The sequence below is a fragment of the Rhinopithecus bieti genome, unplaced genomic scaffold (assembly GCF_001698545.2).
Source record: "Rhinopithecus bieti isolate Rb0 unplaced genomic scaffold, ASM169854v2 scaffold_47952, whole genome shotgun sequence".
Lineage (NCBI taxonomy): Eukaryota > Metazoa > Chordata > Mammalia > Primates > Cercopithecidae > Rhinopithecus > Rhinopithecus bieti.
In genome coordinates this window covers 501,481-510,740 of record NW_016820098.1, presented here as the reverse complement: position 1 = coordinate 510,740, position 9,260 = coordinate 501,481, and the positions used below count along the sequence as shown (strand labels likewise).

Below are 9,260 nucleotides of genomic sequence, written 5' to 3'. Positions count from 1 at the left end.
AATTTTCTTCTTTATTGGTTTTTTTTTTTTTGTTTTTTTTTTTGAGATGGAGTCTCAGTCTGTCACCCAGGCTGGAGTGCAGTGGTGCAATCTCCACTCGCTACAACTTCTGCCTCCCAGGTTCAAGCAATTCTCCTGCCTCAGCCTCGAGTAGCTAGCACAGGTACGCGCCACCATGACTGGCTATTTTTTGTATTTTTAGTAGAGATGGCGTTTCACCATGTTGGTCAGGCTGGTCTCGAACTCCTGACCTCAGGTGATCCACCTGCCTCAGCCTCCCGAAGTGTTGGGATTACAGGTGTGAGCCATTGTGCCGGCCTGTGCTTTTAGATAATACTATAAGGTTACATTAAAATTAAATGAACTAAGTAACAGGCAGCAATACAAAACCTTCCTCTGACGCCCAACCAAAAGTCCAGCTTATAAAGACAAAGGAGAATGGTCAAGTATGTGCTAAAGAGATCTTAATACCAAGCTATCAACCACTGGCACTATCTGCCATTTGCATCCATGTGCCAGGCACTTTTTTTTTTTTTGAGACGGAGTCTCGCTCTGTCGCCCAGGCTGGAGTGGAGTGCAGTGGCCGGATCTCAGCTCACTGCAAGCTCCGCCTCCCGGGTTCACACCATTCTCCTGCCTCAGCCTCCCGAGTAGCTGGGACTACAGGCGCCCGCCACCTCGCCTGGCTAGTTTTTTGTATTTTTTAGTAGAGACGGGGTTTCACCGTGTTAGCCAGGATGGTCTCGATCTCCTGACCTCGTGATCCGCCCGTCTCGGCCTCCCAAAGTGCTCGGATTACAGGCTTGAGCCACCGCGCCCGGCAACCAGGCACTTTTAAGGCCTGGTAAGGTTAAGTTCTAGTGTCTTCATCCTACAGTCAGGAAACCAAGGCCCAGAGCAACTTGTCCAAATCAGTATCTAACAGGTAATAAGGGTTGTTTATTGAGCTCTGTGTGCCAGCCAGTTCTAAACACCTTACAACTGTTACATCCTTATAACCTTATGAAGCTGCTATTTTTATTACCATCCTTTTTTTTCTTTTCTTATTAGAGATAGGGTCTTACTTTGTTGCCCAGACTGGAGTGCAGTGGTACGATCATGGCTCACTGCAGCCTCCACCTCCTGGGCCCAAGCAATCCTCCCACCTTGGCCTTTTGAGTAGCTGGGACTACAGGCACTTATCACACCCAGCTAATTAAAAATTTTTTGGGGGAGAGACAGGGGTCTCCCTACGTTGCCCAGGCTGGTCTCGAACTCCTGAGCTCAAGTAATCCTCTCACCTCGACCTTCCAAAGTGCTGGGATTTACAAGCATAAACCACTGTGCCTGGCCTTACCATGATTTTCCATCTGGGAAAACTGAAGTACAAAAGGGTTAAGTGACTAGCCTTTGTCCATACAGACAGTAAACGGCAGAGGCAGGATTTGAGTCAAGTAGACTGGGGCAATGTCTACACTTCTAACTACCACCCTATACTAGTGTATTGCCTGAATAATGAAGTAAATCTTTAAAGTTACTCCCCAAAATATTAAGTCACCCAGTTAACTAAAGTGTTCAAAGAACAAAGAGATGCTTGTCATTTCAGCAGAGTTCAGAAGACTTCTTAAGGCCAAGACAGGTTAGCACACTAAAATATATACTCTAAAACAAGAAAAAAGGAATTAAGCAATGTGTGGCTTCTCTAACCCAGTATTTCCATTTAATGGTATTAATACCCATGTTTACTTGGGATAAATCTAGCTTAATTTGTCAATCTATTCATTTAGTCCAAGTTTAAAATTGTTAAGAGGCTAGTGAACTGAAGTATCTAGAAAAGGTTGTCCTGGAAACAGTGCTCACATATATACTGGACTTTGTCAAAATTTCATTGTTCTATATATAACTCCCAGCATTTTTTAGCAGAATCAATTTACTTTCTAATAAAGCAAGATTATTAATATACATAAAGCTAACATGTAAAATTTTACCTCTATTTCAGATAGAAGCCAAAGCAAAACATGAGGAATAAAAACATTTATCTATGTATTCAGAATCACACACAAGTTACCTTTACAGTTCAATTTACTATATAGAAATCATTGGGTTTTATATTTTCAGTTAACTTTTGAACTGAGATTACAATATTATAACAAAAAAATTTACATTAATTCCGAACTTTTTAGCATACCAAATTGAAATACATAGGTTCAAATTTCAGATTTATGGCAAACAGTCTTCAAATACAATACAGACATTTCTTAAAAGTTACCGTATCATTCACATGTGATATTTGCAACTCTGAACTGTTTCATATAGAACAGCTCTCCTGCAGATATGGCAAAGTTGATATGCCATGAAGTTCAAGGCCTGTATAGTNTTAAGTGACTAGCCTTTGTCCATACAGACAGTAAACGGCAGAGGCAGGATTTGAGTCAAGTAGACTGGGGCAATGTCTACACTTCTAACTACCACCCTATACTAGTGTATTGCCTGAATAATGAAGTAAATCTTTAAAGTTACTCCCCAAAATATTAAGTCACCCAGTTAACTAAAGTGTTCAAAGAACAAAGAGATGCTTGTCATTTCAGCAGAGTTCAGAAGACTTCTTAAGGCCAAGACAGGTTAGCACACTAAAATATATACTCTAAAAACAAGAAAAAAGGAATTAAGCAATGTGTGGCTTCTCTAACCCAGTATTTCCATTTAATGGTATTAATACCCATGTTTACTTGGGATAAATCTAGCTTAATTTGTCAATCTATTCATTTAGTCCAAGTTTAAAATTGTTAAGAGGCTAGTGAACTGAAGTATCTAGAAAAGGTTGTCCTGGAAACAGTGCTCACATATATACTGGACTTTGTCAAAATTTCATTGTTCTATATATAACTCCCAGCATTTTTTAGCAGAATCAATTTACTTTCTAATAAAGCAAGATTATTAATATACATAAAGCTAACATGTAAAATTTTACCTCTATTTCAGATAGAAGCCAAAGCAAAACATGAGGAATAAAACATTTATCTATGTATTCAGAATCACACACAAGTTACCTTTACAGTTCAATTTACTATATAGAAATCATTGGGTTTTATATTTTCAGTTAACTTTTGAACTGAGATTACAATATTATAACAAAAAAATTTACATTAATTCCGAACTTTTAGCATACCAAATTGAAATACATAGGTTCAAATTTCAGATTTATGGCAAACAGTCTTCAAATACAATACAGACATTTCTTAAAAGTTACCGTATCATTCACATGTGATATTTGCAACTCTGAACTGTTTCATATAGAACAGCTCTCCTGCAGATATGGCAAAGTTGATATGCCATGAAGTTCAAGGCCTGTATAGTCAAGCCAAGGACTCAAAGTTGCACCATCTTTAAAAGGTTTGGCATTTCTGGACCACAACAATGCACAACATGTAAAGAAGGTAGGAAGCAGTTCCCCCTCCTTGTTAAACGGTTAAAAAAAAGTTACATGGTAGCTTGGAATTTTGCATAAAACCCCATAATATACTTTGGAAAAGTCCAAGGGCAATTGGATGGCAATGGATTGGGGTCCTATATATATATATTTTTAATAGAACCCATGAGAGTCAAATGGGCATTAATCAAATCAAAAAAAATATTAAGCACCTACTGGTTTAAGAGATTTAAATTTATTAGAGATTCATGATCAATTTCTTTCCACCTCGAAATCAAGGTGTAAAAACCAGCTATTAAGTGCATTCCAAACTTCTCCTATGTAGCACAGGTAGAATATTCTGTCCATTGGCACCAAAGTGAAGTCACATTTCCTCTTGGGAGACAGAAATTCCACACCTGAACATAGAGTAAGTTAGGAAAAAATGACCCCTGTTGTTTATTACTATTGTGATTCTGAGATCTAGGATTTCTAATATACTAGCAGTAAACAAAGCAAATTCCTGGCAACAACTGTCAGGTTAGTGATGCTAACTCCCTTCGCCCAACCACCATAAAGTTTTAGTAAGAAAAGAATTAAAAGTAATGACTAAGCAGAACAAATTGGAAATAACAAGAAACTAAGGGGAAAGTTCAAACCAACAACAAAAAATCCTAAATTTGAAATAACTGCAACTGAAGATAGTAAGTGTGCTTCACCCCAACCCCCACCCCAACTCTGAATTTAAACATTCCGTGCAAAAGAGCATCAGGTTTCTGGATAAAGATGTAGCCCTTCTTAAGTTTTAGTGCTCTGCAGTTTTCTGCAATTTTATTTCCCTCCCCCCAAGTTTATTCAAAGTATTTAACAGAATCTTCCATTTCAGCCAAAAGATTGTGATTCAAAGATTTACTAAGGTACTCTACGCATTCTATCTATACAGAAACACCTATTTATTATTACAATTGATTTATGCAGGATTAACATTTTTGGTGTTAAAATTGTTAAACATCATGCTTACTGCACATCAACTCTCCATAATGAATCTGAACTTCACAATGATTTACCAAACACTTTACTTAAATTACTAATTAAATAACTGAAAAATGCACTGAGCCAAACAAAACTTAACTGGGCTATAAAGAAAAAAACCCTTCAAAACAGTCCATATACACATCTATTTCAAAACTACCTTTGCTAGCTAGCCCCCTTCCCAAAGTTTTAGCCTGAAAAAACAGTAAAATCTACACAAAATTTTATTGCAATCATACAAGGGTTACATTAGGTCAACAAATACTATGATGCAATTTTACATTTATTAAACTACAGTTCAAAGCACAAATTTACACATTCTAAATACACTAAACGTTATCTAATGAAGTCACACTGGTCTTCCGCTAACATTTGATATATCTGGGTGAAAGACACGAACTTTACAAGACTTTAAACACAAATCCTTAGTATAAAAACTGTGTTCTTGTATGTAAACGATTTAATGGGGAACCCAATTAATGGGCTTCCATCTCCACTAAGTCATCCATTTTGTTGCATATTTTATTTTAAACGCTTAAGGGGTAGGACAAACTGGTAGGTTTAAATCTGGACACATTATCTAAATCTCCCATTATCCCCAATGAATTATAGATGAAAGCTGTTTTTGTCTGGTCCCAAATAGCTATTACTAATAGTTTTTGTTGCCAAAAGAATTAAGAGAATAAGATTGTTTAAATTATTTTTCCACACTGGAATGTTGACCAGACAAGCTTAACCTGCAACTTCAGATCTAAAGAAGCGTTAATGCCTGTTTAAGCTTCAGCGGAAAAGCTATCTTCTTGGCTCAGCTGAATGCAAGAAGGCACAAAGAAGAAGTTCTTCATCATTGAGTCTGAAGTAATTCCAGCATCTTGCATCTCATACCTAAATAGAAAAAATTCAGTTAAATTCTGAATTTAAGCCCAAAGACGATGTAATCACCTAACAAATGGATAATAAAATAGGACTATAACTAGTCTTCCAAATACCTTCAAAAGATCATCATTTTTTCTATTATAGCCATGCACTGCAGAGTGATGTTTTGGTCAGACTACACATATGACTGTGGTATACCCGTAAGATTACAGTGAAGTTTAAAAATTCCTATCACCTTGTTACATTGCAACAATCATGTCATAGCACAATACAATGTATTATCCTTTCTGTGTTTTAAGTATCTTAAGATACACAAATGCCACTGCATTACAACTGCCAACAGTATTAAACAGAGTAACATGCTGTATAGGTTTGTAGCCTAGGAGCAATATACCACATAGCCTAGATTATGTAGTAGACTATGCCATCATAAAATCACCTAATGTTCCATTTGTCAGAACAAATTCCCATCATTAAGCAACTACACTGTACAGGCAATACATGACTGTACTTCTAAGTTTAGCATTCATCACAGAATTAAAACTTATTAGCAAGTCTACAAGGACAGTTCAAATATCCCACCTGCCTTAAAATAAAATCACCTTACCAATCACTGAATGACATCATGTAATAAATGGCTGGCCTCTGAAAATCATTAAAAGCAGAAGGTTCATGGAAAGAATCTGCTCCCATGTTATCAAAGATAAGCCAATCTCCCACATTCAGCTCAGGAAGAAGACAGCTTTCCACAATTTGATCAAGCTCATCACAGGATGGACCCCAAAGGCTGCTTGTAAACAGAGGCTCATCTTCCTTGTATTTCTGTAGGAAAAGTTTTACAATTTTTACTCATACTTATGTAGGTATTGAATTTGTAAGAAGATAAGTATTTTTCACTGTCTCAGATCCAATGTGTTCATGGAAAAAAGGCCTAGAGCCAAGGGCAGGGTGCTCCTTAAGCCTCAATGGTACCATTAACTCCACTTAAAGGCAACAAACTAAAAAAGGGACTCCACCAGAAGAATGCAAATCCTCAAAAGGGGCATTTTCCCCATTCTAAAATGTTTTCAAAAGATTGGGAAGCATCTTAAAAATAACAGCTCAGTTTATAAAATGCCAAATAGGTTTTAATATTTCTGATAAAACTTGCCTTGTGAACCTCTGGAATGGTATTTAAGTCCTCAGACAGTTTACTTGCAAAAGAACCATAAACACCATCATTCATATAATACATGAAGGCTGGTTCATCACTTCCGGTTTTTTCTACTGGAATAACACAGGAAAGGGGAAAATGAATTTTTATTAAAATGGCTCATATAAAACAAATAAATGTAATTTTCACATTTCTCAAACTATTTAAACTTAAAAAGACACAGAGTACTCATTTCACAAAGGAAGATAACCAATGAGCACAAGAAAAAAGTGCTCTAGGGCTGGATGCGACGGCTCATGCCTGTAAAATTCTAGCATTTTGTGAGGCTGAGGTGGGCAGATCAATTGAGGTCAGGAGTTCAAGATCAGCCTGAACCATCTTACTAAAAATAGAAAAATTAGCCAGGTGTGGTGGTGCATGCCTGTAATCACAGCTACTGGGGAGGCTGGGGCACTAGAATCCCTTGAATCCAGGAGGCAGAGGTTACAGTGAGACAGTGAGCCAAGACTGCGCTACTGCACTCCAGCCTGGGTGACTGAATGAGACCCTGTCTCAAAAAAAAAAAAGTATTAAGATTCTTGAAGCCTTTCTGATAGTTGCTGTTTCAAAAAAAGAGGAAAAGATCAAGCAGCAAGGAAAACACTTTTAGTTTCTTTTCAAATCAGCAAGAGGAAGACAATATATGCACAAGTAATTAAATATGTGTTTGAATGTGGAATTAAAAATAAAAGTTGAGATTGTGCCACTCACTCCAGCCTGGATGACAGGGCAAAAACCCTGTCTCAAAAAAAAAAAAAAAAAAGAAAGAAAAGAAAAGAAAACAGTGCTCTATATCATTAGTCATCAGGTAAATGCAAATTAAAACCACAATGGGATACCATTACCACCAACCTACTGACTGGATCAACTTCACCAACCTACTGACTGGATCAACTTAAAGACTGACAATACAAAATATCAAAGAGCATGAGGAGCAACCAGAGTTCACACGTATACACTGCTAGTGGGAATCTCTGTGTGTGTGTGTGTGTGTATTGAGACAGGGTCTCACTGTTACTCAGGCTAGAGTGCAGTGGTGTGATCACAGCTCACCGCAGGTTTGAGCTTCAGGATCAATAGATCCTCTCACCTCACTCTGAAACCTTTGAAAACGCCCATTCTACTCACAGCTACTCTACTCTTAGCACAACCAATACTCATTTTCAGCTTTATCACTCGCCACAAAAAACAAACCAAGGCTCCTTAGAGAAACAACTGATTACAGGACTGAGGCAGAAAAAGGTTAAAATGAGCCTGGAACATCTTGATATACCAAAAAAGAAGTGCTCAGAGAATAACGGAGACATGTCAAGGGAAAAATGAGAGTAATAGATTATATAAACCTATTGAATAAAGATCTATCAGTCTAAACTCAAACAGGAGGGAAGGAAAAGATATTCTTTAAGTAAAGGCTAATATAAACAATAATGAAGTTAGAAATTCATCAATAGATGCTAAAACTAATGGGGTGAAAATCTGGTTAGAAACAGGCAATTTATTTACAGTCTCTAATTAACTTGCCACTTCACAATGGAGAGAAACCTAACTGACACAACCTTAAATAAGTGCTCAAAACTAGCATTTAAATTAAAAAAAAAAAAAAAAAAAAACAGCTGGGCGTGGTGGCATGCGCCTGTAATCCCAACTACTCGGGAGGCTGAGGCAGGAGAATCACTTGAGAAAGGCAGGAGGAGGCGGAGGTTGCAGTGAGCCAAGATCATGCCACTGCATTCCAGCCTGGGCAACAAGAGCAAAACTCTCTCTCAAAAAAAAAAAAAAATCACCACAAGGCCAGGTGTATTGACTCAAGCTTGTAATCTCAGCAATTTGGGAGGTTGAGACAGGTGGATCACTTGAGTTCAGGGGTTTGAGACCAGCCTGGGAAACACGACGAAACCCTCTACAAAATAAAAATAGAAAAAAACCTAGCCAGGCATGGTGGCATAGGCCTGTAGTCCCAGCTATGCAACAGGCTGAAGGTGGGAGGACTGCTTAAGCCAGGAGGTTGAGACTGCAATGAGCCCTGATGGAGCCACTGTACTCCAGCCTGGGCGACAAAACAAGAAAAAACACCTAGCATTATCAATATTAGAACAGACCACTATCATGTGCCTCCTAACATGATGAAGTGAGAATAATAGACCAACACTTCAGTGGACTTCATGCCCCAAATGTATAGCCTAAAAAATATAATCACGGCTGGGCGCGGTGGCTCACGCCTGTAATCCCAGCACTTTGGGAGACCGAGGCGGGTGGATCACGAAGTCAGGAGATCGAGACCATACTGGCTAACGGTAAAACCCTGTCTCTACTAAAAATACAAAAAAATTAGCCAGGGATGGTGGCAGGTGCCTGTAGTCCCAGCCACTCGGGAGACTGAGGCAGGAGAATGGCGTGAACCCAGGAGGCGGAGCTTGCAATGAGCCGAGATCGTGCCACTGCACTCCAGCCTGGGACACAGAGCGAGACTCCATCTCAAAAAAATATATATATATATATATATAATCATGAAGAATCATCAAACAAACCCAAACTAAGGATCAGCTATGAAATTTCTACTCTTCGAAAATGTCAAAGTTAAAAAATACAAAGTAATGAGCTGAGAAGCTATCCAGATTCAAGGAGAAATGACAAATTCAATGTGGTCCTGGACTGGATTCTAAACAAGGAAAAACAAAGCTGTAAAATAAGATAATATTGGGGAAATGGACAATTTTCCTATGGGATGTGGATTAGTCCACAGCAAAAAAAAAAAAAAAAAAAAAAAAAAAA

The 9,260-nt window shown here is 38.0% G+C and overlaps 1 protein-coding gene across 3 annotated transcripts in view; it reads right to left on the bottom strand.

The window, feature by feature from the left end:
* Nucleotides 1–3,025: 3,025 nt before the first annotated feature.
* The window catches only part of AZIN1 (antizyme inhibitor 1), a 47,227-nt gene continuing 40,992 nt past the window's right edge, over nt 3,026–9,260 (bottom strand). For 2 of the 3 annotated variants that reach the window (XM_017859454.1, XM_017859453.1), the window contains 3 exons: nt 6,447–6,562; nt 5,904–6,118; nt 3,026–5,305 (listed from right to left, as the gene is read on the bottom strand). In XM_017859454.1, the coding sequence (XP_017714943.1) occupies nt 5,194–5,305; nt 5,904–6,118; nt 6,447–6,562 (443 nt within the window). In that variant the 3' untranslated portion in view covers nt 3,026–5,193. The remainder of the gene's footprint in view (nt 5,306–5,903; nt 6,119–6,446; nt 6,563–9,260) is intronic. The other variant, XM_017859455.1, reaches the window with a different exon arrangement.